This window comes from Salvelinus namaycush, chromosome 33 (assembly GCF_016432855.1).
Source record: "Salvelinus namaycush isolate Seneca chromosome 33, SaNama_1.0, whole genome shotgun sequence".
NCBI classification, from domain to species: domain Eukaryota; kingdom Metazoa; phylum Chordata; class Actinopteri; order Salmoniformes; family Salmonidae; genus Salvelinus; species Salvelinus namaycush.
Genome location: NC_052339.1, coordinates 32409689 through 32429475, shown reverse-complemented (window position 1 = coordinate 32429475; position 19787 = coordinate 32409689). Strand labels below are relative to the sequence as shown.

Below are 19787 nucleotides of genomic sequence, written 5' to 3'. Positions count from 1 at the left end.
TCCTCTGTATATTTTTTTCATCCATGAGCAGTTTTAAGATTTCTTCTTTAAACGTAAATGGGGCAAGAGATGGTAAAAAAAGAGCAATAGTGTATGAGTTAATTAGGGGAAAGGGAAGTGACATAAATTTTCTACAAGAAACGCATAGTAATTTGGAAAATGAAGTTATGTGGCAACAGGAGTGGGGGGGGACAGTGGTGTGTAGTCATAAAAACTCAAAAAGTGGGGGTGTGGCTATCTTGTTCTCAAAAGGGTTTTTGCTGTTGTCATATGAGGTTGAAGAGGTAGTTGAGGGGAGGTTATTAAAAGTTAGAGCAAGGTATGAAAACATCACTATGTGTCTGATAAATGTATATGCCCCAGTGGTGGCAGTTGAGAGGGTATGTTTTTTAGAGACATTATCAAATACCATTGAGAAATGTAACAATGAAGATTATTTATTTATTGCTGGGGACTTTAACTGCACAGTCAGCGATTTAGATAGAAATCACCAAGAACCTCATATAGCCTCAAGGATTTTTTTAAAAACGCCTCATTGTAACACATGAACTGTGTGATATTTGGCGGAGTCAACATGGAAGCACAAGGCAGTACACCTGGGCGCATGTGAGAGAGAACACCATCTCTATGGCCAGGTTAGATAGGTTTTATTGTTTTGAGCATCAATCTCAGGTCTGTAAATCAAGTGTGATAACCCCAGTGGGATTTTCTGATCATTGTTTAATAACAGAGGTGGTGTTCATTAACGATGTAAAACCCAAAAGCGCATACTGGCATTTTAATATAACTTTATTGAGTGATGCTCACTTCAGGAAATGTTTTAGTTTTTTTCTGGGAGAGGTGGAGGTCTCAAAAGACCAGTTTTGTATCCCTTCAACAGTGGTGGGATATAGGGAAAATCCAGATTCAACAATTCTGTAATCAATACACAAGGAATGTCACCAAGGATATCACCAGATCAATGAAAGCCCTAGAGTTTGAAATAGTGGAACTAATGACGTTGGGTGAGACCACAGGAGATCGAGGCCATACTCAGGCCCTCAAGAGGAAAAAAGCTGCATTGGCAGACCTGCTGGGTATCAGAGCACAGGGGGCATTGGTGAGAAGTAAGTTTCAGGGAATCTCTGAAATGGATGCCTCATCCACATTTTTCTTTGGTTTAGAGAAAAAGAATGGACAAAGAAAAATTATTCATTGTCTCAAATCAGCTGTTGGACAAGATCTCACTAGCCCTAGTGAAATTAGAAAGAGGGCAGTAGAGTTCTATAAGTGTGAGTACAAAGAGGATAAAACAGTGACACAGCAGTTCCTTGATGGGCTCCCACAGGTGGCTGCAGAAGCTCGGGTTGAGCTTGAGCAACCATTGTCTTTGCAGGAGTTATACACTGCATTAAAAGGCATGGAAAATGGAAGGGCACCAGGCATTGATGGGCTTCCCGTTGACTTTTTTAAGTCTTTTTGGGCTATGTTGGGAGAGGATTGGCTAGCAGTAGTTAATGATAGTTTAACCGGAGGGTTACTACCAATAAGCTGCAGAAGGGCTGTCCTCACCCTACTGCCCAAAAAGGGTGACCCTAGGGAGGTGAAGAACTGGAGGCCGGTGGCTTTATTGTGCACTGATTATAAGATCCTGTCAAAGGCTTTGTCCAACAGGCTGAGGGAGGTGATGGGGCAAATCATACATACGGACCAGTCCTACTGTGTTCCTGGCAGGCAGATAGGGGATAACATTTCTCTGATTCGTGATTTTTTGGACGTCTCTAGGGCTATTGGGTTGGATGCTGGTCTAATTTCAATTGATCAGGAAAAGGCATTTGACCGAGTTGAACATCAATATTTATGGCACACGTTTGAGGCGTTTGGGTTCAGCTCTGGTTTTATTGCCATGATAAAGGTGATATATGGTGACATTGAAAGTGTATTGAAAGTTAACGGTGGTTTGAGTGCTCCTTTTAACGTGTGTAGAGGTATTAGGCAGGGATGTTCTTTGTCAGGAATGTTATATGCCATTGCTATAGAGCCACTACTAAATAGCATTAGAAGTCGCATTGAAGGGGTGTACCTTTCAGAGGATATTCCTCCTATTCGTCTCTCAGCCTATGCTGATGATGTAGTTGTTTTAGTGAAAAATCAAGCGGAGGTGGATAGTTTGAGTCTAATGGTTGATCGTTTTAGGGGAATATCCTCTGCAAAGGTAAATTGGGAAAAGAGTTGTGCTTTACAGATTGGAGAATGGTCTAGAGGGATCATGGCTTTGCCAGGGGGGCTGGAATGGTGTAAGGGAGGTTTTAAGTATCTTGGAGTGTACCTAGGAGATGAGGGGACTATGGAAAAAAATTGGATTGGGGTGGTTGAAATGGTGGAAGGGGGGATGAGGAGATGGCGTTGGTTGCTATCTCGTATGTCATATAGGGGGCGCACTATTATAGTTAACAATGTGATTGCCTCTGCACTGTGGCATCGGTTGTCAGTTTTAGAACCACCATCTGGCCTTCTGGCTAAGATACAGGCAATTATTGTGGATTTCTTTTGGGATAAATATCACTGGGTTCCACAAAGTGTTTTGTATTTGTCAAAAGAGGAGGGGGGACAAGGTCTTGTACATCTTGCTAGTAGGGTTGCTGCTTTCCGGTTTCAGTTTATTCAAAGGTTGCTTTATGGACCGGAAAATGTGGTGTGGAGAGGGGTGGCAGGTCTTGTATTACAGCGGGTTGGAGGATTAGGTTTAAAGAAGGCTTTATTTCTGGTTGATAGTAGCCAGATTTCTAGGGAGGGAGTACCTCCGTTTTACAGAGGCCTTCTCAGAGTGTGGAGTATAATGAAGGTGTCCAGACGAACTTCAGCGGAGTCAGTGCATTGGCTGTTGGAGGAACCTCTGGTGTATGGGGCAAGACTGGATTGTACAACTGCAGCTGTTCCACATTTCTCCAAGATTCTGGTGAAGGGCAAAATCATCACCTTAAAACAGTTAATGGCCATGGCTGGGCCCGCCTTAATGGATGGAAGACGGGTGGCTGAACATTTGGGGGTGAGGTCGGAAAGGATTGTCGGACAACTGCTGGGAAGCTGCAGGAAGGCTCTGTCAGCGGAAGAGTGGGGTATGCTTAATAGCCACAAGAAGAAGGTACAAGATGAAGACGTCTCATTTCCAAGACTAGGGATTACACCAAATATCCCAGAGTCAGAAAGAAAGGCGTTATTGCTGGATTTGAGAGGGTTGGAGGAGGTGGGTTTGGATGAGGTGAATGGGAAGGACTTGTATAGGGGTGTGTCAAGGTGTTGAATAAAGATAAATTGAAAAATAGAAAAGACACTCCATGGAGGGTAAAATTGGGCATTGATGACAAGGTAAAGCCAGCATGGAGAGCACTGTACAAGCCACCGTTACAAAAGGGTACTGGTGATATGCAATGGAGGGTTTTACATGGCATCATTGCAGTTAATGCTTTTGTATCTGTTATTAACTCAGATGTTAGAGATGGATGTCCTTTTTGTAATATAAGAGAAACCATTTTTCACTGTTTTATGGAGTGTGAGAGGATAAAACCTTTATTGGAAATGCTGGAATCTTTGTTTAAAGCTGTAGGGGAGATTTTCAATAACACTGTTTTTATTTTGGGGTTTCAATATAGTAAGCAACAGAAAAGAAAATGTCAACTGTTAAATTTTATTTTGGGACAAGCTAAGATGTCAATTTTTCTGAGTAGGAAACATAAGATAGAAACGGGATATGGGCAGGATGTAAGATGTGTTTTTAAAGTATTAGTGAAAGCAAGAATAAAAGTGTATTTTGAGTTCTTCTCAGCTGTAAAAGATCTCCCATTGTTTGAGGAGAAGTGGGCCTACGAAGGAGCGCTTTGTTTTGTAGAGGAGGGGAAATAATTTTTTGTTGATGAAATAAGTTGAATGTATATGTTTTTTTGTATTTTTATTTTATTTATTTTGTTTAGGAATTACATTTGTTGTTTCATTTCTGAAAAGGCAGTGTGTCATTATTTATGTTAACATTTGAGTATAAAATAAAGTATAAAATAAAACAAAAAAAAAATCTCTCTCTCTCTCTCTCTCTCTCTCTCTCTCTCTCTCTCTCTCTCTCTCTCTCTCTGTCTCTCTGTCTCTCTGTCTCTCTCCCTGTCTCTCTCCCTGTCTCTCTCTTTCTGTCTCTCTCTGTCTCTGTCTCTCTCACTTTCTCTTTCTGTCTCTCTGTCTCTCTCACTTTCTCTTTCTGTCTCTCTCACTTTCTCTTTCTGTCTCTCTCACTTTCTCTTTCTGTCTCTCTCTGTCTCTCTCACTTTCTCTTTCTGTCTCTCTCTGTCTCTCTCACTTTCTCTCTCTGTCTCTCTCTTTCTCTCTCTCTCTTTCTCACACACACACACACACACACACACACACACACACACACACACACACACACACACACACACACACACACACACACACACACACACACAAACAAACAAACAAACAAACAAAATAGTGGGGAGCGACACTTTCCACAGCCGGTATTGTCCACAGTGTATTGTAATAACGTGGCTTGACCATCGTTACCCATTGGCTATCTTCCCTTAAATGTTTTTCAGAATGCTATCATTGTGGAGATCACATTTCCAAGTTGTCATCTCGACTATGCCATTTGATACAGGCTGAACATCTGACATGCAGCAGACGCACGAGACTAAAGCAGGCTGAACATCTCAGATGTACGAGACTAAACCAGGCGGAACATCTCAGATGTACGAGACTAAACCAGGCTGAGCATTTAACATGCAGTAGACGCACGAGACTAAACCAGGCTGAACATCTGATATGCAGCAGACGTACGAGACTAAACCAGGCTGAACATCTCAGACGTACGAGACTAAACCAGGCTGAACATCTCAGACGTACGAGACTAAACCAGGCTGAACATCTGACATGCAGAAGATGTACGAGACTAAACCAGGCTGATCATCTCAGACACACGAGACTAAACTGTAATGTGTATGTAAGTAGGAGTACAAAGTTACTCAGTATGAGGCTCCTTTGTCTGGTGACCTCACCTCGATGTTGCCACCGCCGGGCTCGTGACACAGGTTGTCCATTGAACCCACTTTGGACTTAGCCTTATCCTTGAAGTTCACTTTCTGGGACTCGATCTTCACGTCGCCGCCCCCTACAAGACACACAGTCACTGCATAGGTCTGAGGAATATATCAGTTGGTGATTATGGATGTTTTGTTTAATCTTTTTAATCATCTTTGGTAGTCATGTTTGAATGTTCCTTGACTACTTTTGGATTTCATCTATCAATACTTGTATAGAGTTGAGAATATAATGACAGTAAGTTGCTGTGGTCAATCAAACACATAGAGATACATGAATTACTGTGTACATTCAGGATGACAACTCAACAGGTCTACCCAAGAGGACCTTACCAGGCTTGTGTTTGATGTTGGCCTTGGAGCCACACTTTGATGTCACTTTGCTTAAGTCCACCTTTTTGTTGAGTATCTGAACCTGCAAACCATACAACAGACCCAGTTACACACACTGAAGAGGTCCTTCATGAAAATCGGTCAAAGAGCCATGGCAGCCATCTTCTTCGCCATGCAGTTGAATCTATTTAGCTTGATTATCAGCCATCTGTTCCTGGGAAAAGTACTGCCCCTTCTACCAATGTGTCCAGCGCATACAGTAGCAATAAGAGCACAACCAATCAAAGGAGGAAGTATGCATGGAGAGCCAATCAGAGTTGAGTGTCTGTGCAGGTCAGAGGTCAGACAGGTAAGGGTGGTGTTTGGTGTTGAGTGAGTTAGAAAGACAGAGACAGGGGAAGTCTAAGCCAAGGGCAGTAGCAGGCACTAGGGAGGATGGCTATCTAGAGCTACCATGCTGGGTGAAAGAAATAATCACACAACAGCCTCTTGTCGCCAAGGTCCAAAAACAACAGAAAAAAACAAACTGTGATTGAGTGACGTGTTTCTGGGCCTACCGAGCGGAGCAGCAGTCTAAGGCACTGCATCGCAGCGCTAAAAACGTTACTACAGACCCGGGTTCATTACCGGGCTGTGCCACAACCGGCCGTGGCCGGGAGTCCCGTAGGACGGCGCACAATTGGCCCAGCGTTGTTCAGGTTAGGGGAGGGTTTGGCCGGTGGGGATTTACTTGGCTCATCGCGCTCTAGCGACTCCTTGTGGCGAGCCGGGTGCCTGCAGGCTGACCTCAGTCACCAGTTGAACGGTGTTTTCTCCGACACATTGGTGCGGCTGGCTTCTAGGTTAAGCTGGCGGATGTTTAGGGGTGTGGTTAGGCGGATCATGTTTCGGAGGACGCAGCGGAGTTGCAGGAGTTGCAGCGATGAGGAAAGATTGAAAATTGGTGAGAAAAAGATAGTATTTTTTTTTATATACATTTAATAAATATATATATATATATAATTGCGTTCAGGCAATGACGTGCCAGTACCAAAAGGGGGCAGCACTGTAGCATTTCCTAGACTAGCACAGAATCCTGAAAATAATTGTCAAATGTCGGACAGAGACTCAGATCATTTGAGTCAGGTTCTTGAAAAAGGTCTCCAACCGAAAAGTCTACAATAACCGGGCGGGAGTTATTCTTTTTTTGTATCAGTCTAGTTCAGCCTGTCTCAGACCTGTTCCAGTGGAGGCTTCAGTAGACTAATAAATAAAACCCCCCCGAGGTATTTATTGGTCATGACGTGCGGTCGGTCGTGTAGGGTTGGGGGCCATTGAAGCTAAGCTGCAATCCGGTACTAACCTTCCCTCCACCAGGAACATGCTTGATATTGTCCTTGGAACCCAAGCGTGAGGTGACGTGGCTGAAGTCCAGCTTTTTGGAGACTATCTGAACCTACAAACACAGCATAGCAGGCAGAGAGGAAGAGTAGGGTCACCGTGGGGGTTAAGGTTAGAGGGAAGGTCGGGATAGTGCTGTGACCAGGAAGGAAGAGAAGTGTGCAGAAACATCTAGAGGCCACACACAGAGAGGTTGTTTAAGTCACACATGCGGGTCCCACATCCACACCTGCCCTTTGAGGATGCTCAATTACTGCAGTATTGAAACAGGCCCATCTTTAAATGGGATTGTATTATGATAGGGATGGTTCCTCCTGTTATATATTGTATGTTGTTGCTAACCTACTTGTGTTGTTACGAGTGCTAATTACAAGAACTGTGGTGATATTGCTATGTATATTGCTATGTATATTGCTATGTATATCGCTATGCATATCGCTATGTATATTGCTATGTATATTGCTATGAATATTGCTATGTATATCGCTATGTATATCGCTATGTATATTACTATGTATATTGCTATGTATATTGCTATGTATATTGCTATGTATATCGCTATGCATATCGCTATGTATATCGCTATGTATATTGCTATGCATATTGCTATGCATATTGCTATGTATATCACTATGTATATCGCTATGTATATTGCTATGTATATTGCTATGTATATTGCTATGTATATTGCTATGTATATTGCTATGCATATTGCTATGCACCGCATGCTATGCACCGTTTCACGGTAAGGTCAAATCATATTCTATTGGTCACATACACGTGATTAGCAGATGTTATTGCAGGTGTAGCGAAATGCCTGTTGTATTCGGGGTATGTGACAAATACAATTGGATTTGATTTGATATGCCCTTTTAATGGTCTTAAGTGGATGACATCACTGGTTGTTTAATAGTACCTCTGATGATATCCAGCCATATTGAGACATTCATACTTGTTAGCACATAGACCGAAAATCACAGTGTGACAATATGAAATTAGTCCTACGAACCCACTACTTAGATTTAGACAGGAACATGATAAAACTTCATGCTGTTCACTAGACATTTTTGTTAGGAATCACTGCACCCACCCTTGTGCTGACAGTTATGCAAAGGACACACACACACACACACACACACACACACACACACACACACTCCCCCCACAATAATTGATTCCCATCCAAGATCCTATTTTCCCTAACCCGTAACCCTAAATTTAACCCAAACCTTAATTATAACCCTAACCTTAATTGTAACCCTAAACCAAACCCTAAAACTACACCTGACCCTGACCCTAAACCAAACCCTAAAACTACACCTGACCCTAACTCTAAACCTAGCCGTAAATCCTAAACCTAACCTTAATTCTAACCCTAACCTTAATTGTAATTAAACCTAACCCCTAAGCCTAAAACAGCTTTTTTTTTTTGCCTCGTGGGGACCGGAAAAATCCCCACTTGTCCAAATGTTTCTGGTTTTACTATTCTAGTGAGGAATTCTGGTCCCCACTGTCACGTTCCTGACCTGTTTTCTGTTAGTTTTTGTATGTGTTAGTTGGTCAGGACGTGAGTTTGGGTGGGCAGTCTATGTTTTCTGTTTCTATGTTGGTTAAGGGGGTACCTGATATGGCTCTCAATTAGAGGCAGGTGGTTTTCATTTCCTCTGATTGAGAGTCATATTAAGGTAGGTGTTTTCACACTGTTTGTTTGTGGGTGGTTGTTTCCTGTGTCAGTGTTTGTTGCACCATACGGGACTGTTTCGTTCGTTCATCGTTTTATGTAGTCATTTTTCCTGTTGTGCGTTCTTCGTGTTTTATGTAAGTTCGTATGTTCAGGTTTGTCTACATTCGTTTTGTTATTTTGTAAGTATTCAAGTGAAGTTCGTGTTTTTCGTCTTTACTTAAATAAATTATGTCATATCAAGACGCTGCAGTTTGGTTCAATCCCTGCTCCTCCTCTTCGGATGAAGAGGAGGAGGAACGCCGTTACAGAACCCCCCACCGATCCAGAACCAAGCAGCGTGAGTTCGAGCAGTGGACATGGGAGGACGTGTTAAATGGAAAAGGTTGCTACACATGGGAGGAGATCCGAGCTGGAAGAGATCGCCTTCCATGGGAACAGCTGGAGGCGATTAGGAGAGCGGAGGCAACGGGAGAGAGAGACCGGATTTATGAAGGTACGCAGCTAGCACGGAAGCCCGTGAAGAAACCCCAAAAATTTCTTGGGGGGGGGCTAAGAGGTAGTGGGCCAAGGGCAGGTAGGAGACCTGCGCCCACTTCCCAGGCTAACCGTGGAGAGCGGGAGTACGGGCAGACGCCGTGTTACGCAGTAGAGCGCACGGTGTCTCCTGTACGTGTGCATAGCCCGGTGCGGGTTATTCCACCTCCCCGCACTGGTAGGGCTAGATTGGGCATTGAGCCAGGTGCCATGATGCCGGCTCAACGCGTCTGGTCTCCAGTGCGTCTCCTCGGGCCGGCATACATGGCACCAGCCTTACGCATGGTGTCCCCGGTTCGCCTACATAGCCCGGTGCGGGTTATTCCACCTCCCCGCACTGGTCGGGCGACGGGGAGCATTCAACCAGGTGAGGTTGGGCAGGCTCAATGCTCAAGGGAGCCAGTACGCTTGCACGGTCCGGTATTTCCGGCGCTACCTCCCCGCCCCAGCCCAGTACCACCAGTGCCTACACCACGCACCAGGCTTCCAGTGCGTTTTCAGAGCCCTGTTCCTCCTCCACGCACTCTTCCTATGGTGCGTGTCTCCAGCCCAGTGCCTCCAGTTCCGGCACCACGCACTAAGCCTCCTGTGCGTCTCCAGAGCCCTGTACGCACTGTTCCTTCTCCCCGTACTCGTCCTGATGTGCGTGCACTCAGCCCGGTGCCACCAGTGCCGGTACCACGCACCAGGCCTATAGTGCGCTTCGAGAGGTCAGTGTGCCCTGTCCCTGCTCCCCGCACTAGGCTTGAAGTGCGTGTCTCCAGTCCGGTGCCTCCAGTTCCGGCACCACGCACCAGGCCTACAGTGCGTCTCAGCCGGCCAGAGTCTGCCGTCTGCCCAACGGCGCCTGAACTGTCCGTCTGCCAAGCGCTGCATGAACTGCCCGTCTGTATTGAGCCTTCAAAGCCGCCCGTCTGCCATGAGCCTGCAAAGCTGCCCGTCTGCCATGAGCCTACAGAGCCTTCCGCCAGACAGGAGCCGCTAGAGCCTTCCGCCAGACAGGAGCCGCTAGAGCCTTCCGCCAGACAGGAGCAGCCAAAGCCTTCCGCCAGACAGGATCAGCCAGAGCCATCCGTCTCCGCAGCGCCATCTGAGCCATCCGTCTCCGCAGCGCCATCTGAGCCATCCGTCTCCTCAGCGCCATCTGAGCCATCCGTCTCCTCAGCGCCGTCTGAGCCATCCGTCTCCCCAGCGCCGTCTGAGCCATCCGTCTCCCCAGCGCCGTCTGAGCCATCCGTCTGTCCCGAGCCATTAGAGCCGCCCGTCTGTCCCGAGCCGTCAGAGCCGTTAGTCAGTCAGGAGCCGCTAGAGCCATTCGTCAGTCAGGATCTGCCAGAGCCGCCAACCAGACAGGATCTGCCAGAGCCGCCAACCAGACAGGATCTGCCAGAGCCGCCAACCAGACAGGATCTGCCAGAGCCGCCAACCAGACAGGATCTGCCAGAGCCGCCAACCAGACAGGATCTGCCAGAGCCGTCAGCGAGCCATGAGCGTCCAGAGCCGTCAGCCAGCCATGAGCGTCCAGAGCCGTCAGCCAGCCATGAGCGTCCAGAGCCGTCAGCCAGTCATGAGCTGCCCCTCAGCCCAGAGCGGCTATTTATCCAGAACTGCCCCTCAGTCCAGAGCTGTCTCTCTGTCCGGAGCTGTCCTTCAGTCCGGAGTTGCCCCTCTATCCTGAGCTACCTCTCTATCCTGAGCTACCTCTCTATCCTGAGCTATCCCTCTGTCCTGAGCTACCTCTCTGTCCTGAGCTACCTCGTCCCGGAGCTGTCCTTTATCTTGGTGTTGCCCCTTAACCTAAGTGGGTGTATAATGAGGGTGGTCATTCTAAGGGGGAGACGTAAGCTGGGATTGACTATGGTGGGATGGGGACCTCGCCCAGAGCCTGAGCCACCACCGTGGTCAGATGCCCACCCAGACCCTCCCCTAAACTTTGTGCTGGTGCGCCCGGAGTTCGCACCTTAAGGGGGGGGTTATGTCACGTTCCTGACCTGTTTTCTGTTAGTTTTTGTATGTGTTAGTTGGTCAGGACGTGAGTTTGGGTGGGCAGTCTATGTTTTCTGTTTCTATGTTGGTTAAGGGGGTACCTGATATGGCTCTCAATTAGAGGCAGGTGGTTTTCATTTCCTCTGATTGAGAGTCATATTAAGGTAGGTGTTTTCACACTGTTTGTTTGTGGGTGGTTGTTTCCTGTGTCAGTGTTTGTTGCACCATAAGGGACTGTTTCGTTCGTTCATCGTTTTATGTAGTCATTTTTCCTGTTGTGCGTTCTTCGTGTTTTATGTAAGTTCGTATGTTCAGGATTGTCTACATTCGTTTTGTTATTTTGTAAGTATTCAAGTGAAGTTCGTGTTTTTCGTCTTTACTTAAATAAATTATGTCATATCAAGACGCTGCAGTTTGGTTCAATCCCTGCTCCTCCTCTTCGGATGAAGAGGAGGAGGAACGCCGTTACACCCACAAAGATAGTTAAACAAAAACACAAACTAAGCAGTAGGAGGTTTAAGCTCAGATCCTTGACAGCCATAGGAGACTGGTGGGTATCAATGTGGTAATTATGGAGATTTAGTAGAGTGTGACTGAGCAGAACTCAGAAACACATAATGACTTAGAACAGCCCTCGGCAACGACTCTTGTCTCAGGGCATTGAACACTATGGCAGGCCCACGTTAAAAACCATCAGTCAGGATATATATTTGTATTGCTGTCAAGCAACATTGTCAATATGGACTCCCGCCTCTCTGTCTCTTGTTTGAGCCTTGTGTTACTGTATGAAGTCCTGTGAGGAGTCTACCAGGGATGCGTCTCCCCTCCAAGGGTACGCCATCCCATCTGGTATCCCATTTACCGTTCATCCATCTCTCCATAATCACTCACTGTGTTTTTGAGGTGAAACCTAAAATACAACATGAATCGGAACGGTTGTATTTTAAACGCTTGTTTCTTTGCTGTGGTCCGCTGCCACAAATTTCTCACGTTGATGATAAACTCCAGAAAGATGAGAGCTGTCTGGCTGTAAACACACTGGTGTGTAGTCCACTGTGAACGCTGTCTGGCTGTAAACACACTGGTGCACAGTCCACTGTGAACGCTGTCTGGCTGTAAACACACTGGTGTGTAGTCCACTGTGAGAGCTGTCTGGCTGTAAACACACTGGTGTGTAGTCCACTGTGAACGCTGTCTGGCTGTAAACACACTGGTGCACAGTCCACTGTGAACGCTGTCTGGCTGTAAACACACTGGTGTGTAGTCCACTGTGAGAGCTGTCTGGCTGTAAACACACTGGTGTGTAGTCCACTGTGAGAGCTGTCTGGCTGTAAACACACTGGTGTGTAGTCCACTGTGAGAGCTGTCTGGCTGTAAACACACCGGTGCACAGTCCACTGTGAGCGCTGTCTGGCTGTAAACACACTGGTGTGTAGTCCACTGTGAGAGCTGTCTGGCTGTAAACACACCGGTGCACAGTCCACTGTGAGCGCTGTCTGGCTGTAAACACACTGGTGTGTAGTCCACTGTGAGAGCTGTCTGGCTGTAAACACACTGGTGTGTAGTCCACTGTGAGAGCTGTGTGGCTGTAAACACACCGGTGCACAGTCCACTGTGAGCGCTGTCTGGCTGTAAACACACTGGTGTGTAGTCCACTGTGAGAGCTGTCTGGCTGTAAACACACCGGTGCACAGTCCACTGTGAGCGCTGTCTGGCTGTAAACACACTGGTGTGTAGTCCACTGTGAACGCTGTCTGGCTGTAAACACACTGGTGTGTAGTCCACTGTGAGAGCTGTCTGGCTGTAAACACACTGGTGTGAAGTCCACTGTGAGAGCTGTCTGGCTGTAAACACACTGGTGCACAGTCCACTGTGAGAGCTGTCTGGCTGTAAACACACTGGTGCACAGTCCACTGTGAGAGCTGTCTGGCTGTAAACACACTGGTGTGAAGTCCACTGTGAGGTCACACCAGTGAATCATGACTCTCTTTTCAGGCTTCATTCTCACAATGGAAAACGCAGGAACAGTGTCAGTCGGTCGGTCAGTCACTTGTTCATCTACTTTTAGACAGCAGTACGTCAGTCCATGCAGTGAATGAGGGACAATCAGAGAATGAGTGAGTGCATTTGTTTATGTGTGTGAAGAATGAAATGTGGCAACAAAAAAAACTGTAAAACCGCAATGTTTTCAATAACAAACAGAAGGCGGAGATATGAACAGCTTGGGGAAGAATGGAGGAGATATGAACAGCTTGGGGAAGAATGGAGGAGATATGAACAGCTTGGGGAAGAATGGAGGAGATATGAACAGCTTGGGGAGAATGGAGGAGATATGAACAGCTTGGGGAAGAATGGAGGAGATATGAACAGACACTTTAGAAGACAATGACAAGAGGATAGAGACAAATAAAGAGAGAGAGTAGTAAACAGAGAGTAGTAAACAGAGGATAAGAGAGAGAATAGTAAACAGAGAGTAGTAAACAGAGGATAAGAGAGAGAGTAGTAAACAGAGAGTAGTAAACCGAGAGTAGTAAACAGAGGGTAGTAAACAGAGAGTAGTAAACAGAGGGTAAGAGCGAGAGTAGTAAACAGAGAGTAGTAAACAGAGAGTAGTAAACAGAGGGTAGTAAACAGAGGGTAAGAGAGAGTAGTAAACAGAGAGTAGTAAACAGAGGGTAGTAAACAGAGAGTAGTAAACAGAGGGTAGTAAACAGAGAGTAGTAAAAAGAGGGTAGCAAACAGAGGGGAGTAAACAGAGGGTAAGAGAGAGTAGTAAACAGAGAGTAGTAAACAGAGAGCAGTAAACAGAGAGTAGTAAACAGAGGGTAGTAAACAGAGGGTAGTAAACAGAGGGTAAGAGAGAGAGTAGTAAACAGAGGGTAGTAAACAGAGGGTAGCAAACAGAGGGGAGTAAACAGAGAGTAGTAAACAGAGAGTAGTAAACAGAGAGCAGTAAACAGAGGGTAGCAAACAGAGGGTAGTAAACAGAGAGTAGTAAACAGAGAGTAGTAAACAGAGAGCAGTAAACAGAGAGTAGTAAACAGAGGGTAGTAAACAGAGGGTAGTAAACAGAGGGTAAGAGAGAGAGTAGTAAACAGAGGGTAGTAAACAGAGAGCAGTAAACAGAGAGTAGTAAACAGAGAGTAGTAAACAGAGGGTAGTAAACAGAGAGTAGTAAACAGAGGGTAGTAAACAGAGGGTAGTAAACAGAGGGTAAGAGAGAGAGTAGTAAACAGAGGGTAGTAAACAGAGGGTAAGAGAGAGAGTAGTAAACAGAGAGTAGTAAACAGAGAGTAGTAAACAGAGGGTAGTAAACAGAGGGTAGTAAACAGAGGGTAAGAGAGAGAGTAGTAAACAGAGGGTAGTAAACAGAGGGTAAGAGAGAGAGTAGTAAACAGAGAGTAGTAAACAGAGAGTGGTAAACAGAGAGTAGGAAACAGAGAGTAGGAAACAGAGATTGGTAAACAGAGATTGGTAAACAGAGATTGGTAAACAGAGATTGGTAAACAGAGATTGGTAAACAGAGATTGGTAAATAGAGAGTAAGAGAGAGAGTAGTAAACAGAGAGTAGTGAACAGAGAGTAATAGACAGAGAGTAAGATAGAGAGTAGTTAACAGAGAGTAGTAAACAGAGAGTAAGAGAGAGAGTAGTAAACAGAGAGTAGTAAACAGAGTGTGGTAAACAGAGAGTAAGAGAGAGTAGTAAACAGAGTAGTAAACAGAGAGTAGTAAACAGAGTAAGAGAGAGAGTAGTAAACAGAGAATAAGAGAGACAGTAGTAAACAGAGAGTCGTAAACAGAGAGTAAGAGAGAGTAGTAAACAGAGAGTAGTAAACAGAGGGTAGTAAACAGAGGATAGTAAACAGAGAGTAGTAAACAGAGAGTAGTAAACAGAGAGTAGTAAACAGAGAGTCGTAAACAGAGAGTAGTAAACAGAGAGTAGTAAACAGAGAGTAGTAAACAGAGAGTAGTAAACAGAGAGTCGTAAACAGAGAGTAGTAAACAGAGAGTAGTAAACAGAGAGTAGTAAACAGAGAGTCGTAAACAGAGAGTAGTAAACAGAGAGTCGTAAACAGAGAGTAAGAGAGAGAGTAGTAAACAGAGAGTAAGAGAGAGAGTAGTAAACAGAGTCGTAAACAGAGAGTAGTAAACAGAGAGTCGTAAACAGAGAGTAAGAGAGAGAGTAGTAAACAGAGTCGTAAACAGAGAGTAGTAAACAGAGAGTAGTAAACAGAGAGTGGTAAACAGAGAGTAGTAAACAGAGAGTAAGAGAGAGAGTAGTAAACAGAGTCGTAAACAGAGAGTAGTAAACAGAGAGTAGTAAACAGAGATTAGTAAACAGAGAGTAAGAGAGAGAGTAGTAAACAGAGTCGTAAACAGAGAGTAGTAAACAGAGAGTAAGAGAGAGAGTAGTAAACAGAGTCGTAAACAGAGAGTAGTAAACAGAGAGTAGTAAACAGAGATTAGTAGAGAGAGAGTAGTAAACAGAGATTAGTAGAGAGAGAGTAGTAAACAGAGAGTAGTAAACAGAGTCGTAAACAGAGAGTAGTAAACAGAGAGTAGTAAACAGAGATTAGTAGAGAGAGAGTAGTAAACAGAGATTAGTAGAGAGAGAGTAGTAAACAGAGAGTAGTAAACAGAGGGTAGTAAACAGAGGGTAGTAAACAGAGGATAGTAAACAGAGAGTAGTAAACAGAGAGTAGTAAACAGAGATTAGTAGAGAGAGAGTAGTAAACAGAGATTAGTAGAGAGAGAGTAGTAAACAGAGAGTAGTAAACAGAGGGTAGTAAACAGAGGGTAGTAAACAGAGGATAGTAAACAGAGAGTAAGAGAGAGAGTAGTAAACAGAGTCGTAAACAGAGAGTAGTAAACAGAGAGTAGTAAACAGAGATTAGTAGAGAGAGAGTAGTAAACAGAGATTAGTAGAGAGAGAGTAGTAAACAGAGAGTAGTAAACAGAGGGTAGTAAACAGAGGGTAGTAAACAGAGGATAGTAAACAGAGAGTAGTAAACAGAGAGTAGTAAACAGAGAGTAGTAGAGAGAGAGTAGTAAACAGAGAGTAGTAAACAGAGGGTAGTAAACAGAGGATAGTAAACAGAGGGTAGTAAACAGAGGGTAGTAAACAGAGAGTAGTAAACAGAGGGTAGTAAACAGAGGATAGTAAACAGAGGGTAGTAAACAGAGGGTAAGGGAGATGGGGGTGAACTCACTTTGGCCTGGCTGGTCTCTTTGGAGGAGGAGCCTTGGCCCAGGGCGTCGCTCCTGCCAGAGACCTGGGGAGACAAGGCCCACCTTGGGTCAATACTACACACAGGAAAACCAACGGAGGGGTGGAGAGAGGAAGGGAGGGAGGAGAGGGGGCTGCAGGACTACCTCCTCTATTTTGAGGATGTATCCAAAACAGCAGGGCTGCGTTTATTTCAGAGAACATGCATGCCTGTGTTACTGGGCACATGCAGTTTGGGGTCCATCGCTCAACATGTGGAACCATATTTCTTTCAACGTTGGTTATTGGTTATTCCAACATTGGACTTGGTTATTCCATCATGTTGACACTTGACAGTAAAAGTGAAAGCTATAGTATAAGGGGACAGACAGGAAAAAGGAAGTGAGAGGTGAAGTTGTACAGAGGTTAGATTCAGAGAATGGGGTGAGATGTCAGGATGAATGCAAGATGGTCAATGGAATCAAATGGAGATTTATGGAGGAAGTCACAGAGTTAACTGAGGTTAACTGGGAAACATTTTGAATTAAAATAGAAGACAAGCTGGGACCAGTTACTAGGTGGGACCAGTTACTAGGTGGGACCAGTTACTAGGTGGGACCAGTTACTAGCTGGGACCAGTTACTAGGTGGGACCAGTTACTAGGTGGGACCAGTTACTAGGTGGGACCAGTTACTAGCTGGGACCAATTACTAGGTGGGACCAGTTACTAGCTGGGACCAGTTACTAGCTGGGACCAGTTACTAGCTGGGACCAGTTACTAGCTGGGAGAAGAAACCAGCAGGAGGGGGTTGTTAACTGGGAAAGCTCTGATGCGGGATGTGGCGTTAGGAGCAGGGTACTATGGGAAAATAGCGTGTTAACTGGGGCATCATCTACTGAACATAACCTGGCTGGAGGAGGTAAAGCCATTAGATGGTCAACACTGAGACTCAACGTGGAGAACCCTACAGAATATTAGAACAACAGTGTCTGTAAAGCAAGGCCATCTGTGAAACAGAATAGCTAATGTATAAAACCCAACCTGGCTCAGCAACATGGTATTCCCACCCCCCCAATCCCCGAAAGCACCCCCTCCATCACTGATGCACGACTCCCTACCTTCCCCCCTCCGGGCTGGTACTTCATGTTGTCCGTGGAGCCGATCTTGGAGCGTACGTTGCGGATGTCAGGTGCGGGGGCTGTGCTTGGGCGGGAGGTGGTCCCCGAGGCGCTGACATTGTCCCAGGTGGTGTTAGAGGTGGGACGGGGGACGCGGGGCCCAGGGGGCTTCTTCTCTGGTACTGTGGAGGAGGGGGCGGTGGCTGGTTTGGTGGTGGTGGGGCGGACACGGGGGGTGGCATTGGTGGTGTTAGCTATGGAGCTGCGGGTGGTGCTGGTCCGGGGCCGGGTGGAGTCAGCTAGAGGATGAGGAAGAGGAGGAGGAAGAGGAGGAGGGAGGAAGAGGAGGAGGAAGAGGTGGAGGGAGAGGATGAGGAAGAGGAGGAAGAGGAGGAGGGAGAGGAGGTGAAAGAGGAAGAAGAGGAGGAGCAGGAGGAGGAAGAGGAGGAGGAAAAGGAAGAAGAGGAAGAGGAGGAAGAAGAGGAAGAGGGAGAAGAGGACAATAATAAAACAGGTAATGAAGCAGTAAAAAGTAAACTCAGATAAATGATATACAGTGCTCTCCGTAATTATTTGAACAGCGACACGTTTGTTGCTTTGGCTCTGTACTTCAGCACATTTTACAGTTACAGACACACAAATATCATAACCCCAAGACATGCTAACCTCTCACCATTACAATAACTGGGGAGATTAGCATTTTATATCATACCCCCAAGACATGCTAACCTCTCACCATTACAATAACTGCGGGAGATTAGCATTTTATATCATACCCCCAAGACATGCTAACCTCTCACCATTACAATAACTGGGGAGGTTAGCATTTTATATCATACCCCCAAGACATGCTAACCTCTCACCATTACAATAACTGGGGAGGTTAGCATTTTTGGGTGGGTATGATATTGGTGCGTCTGTAACTTTCTCACTCATCATTATTCACGATTCATCCAGGACTATCTGAAATCATGGTAGAATCTACATTAATGTGTTTAGAAACATATTATATTCTTATTTACAATAAAAGTGACTGCAAAATGACATAATACATTATTTACCATTAATTTCTATTGGGCATAAAATAATCTGAAACACAACCAAAACAAACAGCAAATGCATCCAGCAAGTTTGTAGAGTCACACGCTTGATGTAATCATTGCATGCTAGGAATATGGGACCAATTACTAAACTTTTGACTACTTTAATACACATATGTGAATTTTACCCAATACTTTTGGTCCCGTAAAATGGGTGTACAATGTACAAAAAATGCTGTAATTTTGAAATGGCTCACCCGACATGGATGAAAATACTCTCAAATGAAAGCTGACCGTCTGCACTTTAACCTCATAGTCATTGTATCATTTGAAAACAACAAAACATGTGTCACTGTCAGCCCAATAATTACAGAGGGCACAGTAGGTCAGCTCAGAGTATAAATCAGACAGGACCACCATAAACCCCAGTATAAATTAGGCAGGACCACCATAAACCCAAGTATAAATCAGACAGGACCACCATAAACCCCAGTATAAATCAGACAGGACAACTATAAACCCCAGTATAAATCAGGCAGGACCACCATAAACCCCAGTATAAATCAGACAGGACCACCATAAACCCCAGTATAAATCAGACAGGACCACCATAAACCCCCAGTATAAATCAGACAGGACCACCATAAACCTCAGTATAAATCAGACAGGACCACCATAAACTCCAGTATAAATCAGACAGGACCACCATAAACCCCAGTATAAATCAGACAGGACCACCATAAGCCTCAGTATGCACTGCTACATGTAGTATCCCAGTTCTTATCTAACTGTTATCGCATGAAGAACTACATGTGCCCTGCCTGCAGAGACTTAAACCTTACATCCTCCCTGAAAGAGTCTTATTTCTGAGCAGAAAGACATGCTCGGTTTAAAAAAAAAAAATCATCACTCTTTACGCGTATGGAAAACGGCTTCTGCCTGCATTGCTGGTTATGCAACGTTGAGATGTAGTGCCAGTGTCAGCAGGGGAAAGTAATCCCCAGAGTGTTGAAATGTAGTGCCAGCAGGGGAACGTAATCCCCAGAGTGTTGAAATGTAGTGCCAGCAGGGGAACGTAATACCCAGAGTGTTGAGATGTAGTGTCAGCAGGGGAACGTAATCCCCAGAGTGTTGAGAGGTATTGCCAGTGCCAGCAGGGGAACGTAATCCCCAGAGTGTTGAGATGTAGTGCCAGCAGGGGAACGTAATACCCAGAGTGTTGAGATGTAGTGCCAGCAGGGGAACGTAATCCCCAGAGTGTTGAGATGTAGTGCCAGCAGGGGAAAGTAATCCCCAGAGTGTTGAGATGTAGTGTCAGCAGGGGAAAGTAATCCCCAGAGTGTTGAGATGTAGTGCCAGCAGGGGAACGTAATCCCCAGAGTGTTGAGATGTAGTGTCAGCAGGGGAAAGTAATCCCCAGAGTG

At 45.4% G+C, this 19787-nt stretch overlaps 1 protein-coding gene across 1 annotated transcript in view; it reads right to left on the bottom strand.

Moving 5' to 3' along the window:
- LOC120028150 (microtubule-associated protein 4-like) overlaps positions 1–19787 on the bottom strand; it is a 35572-nt gene that overhangs the window by 8017 nt on the left and 7768 nt on the right. Inside the window, exons 4-8 of the mRNA XM_038973350.1 lie at positions 17324–17622; positions 16209–16271; positions 6757–6849; positions 5415–5496; positions 5040–5152 (exon numbers count right to left, since the gene is read on the bottom strand). Coding sequence (XP_038829278.1) covers positions 5040–5152; positions 5415–5496; positions 6757–6849; positions 16209–16271; positions 17324–17622 — 650 coding nt within the window. The remainder of the gene's footprint in view (positions 1–5039; positions 5153–5414; positions 5497–6756; positions 6850–16208; positions 16272–17323; positions 17623–19787) is intronic.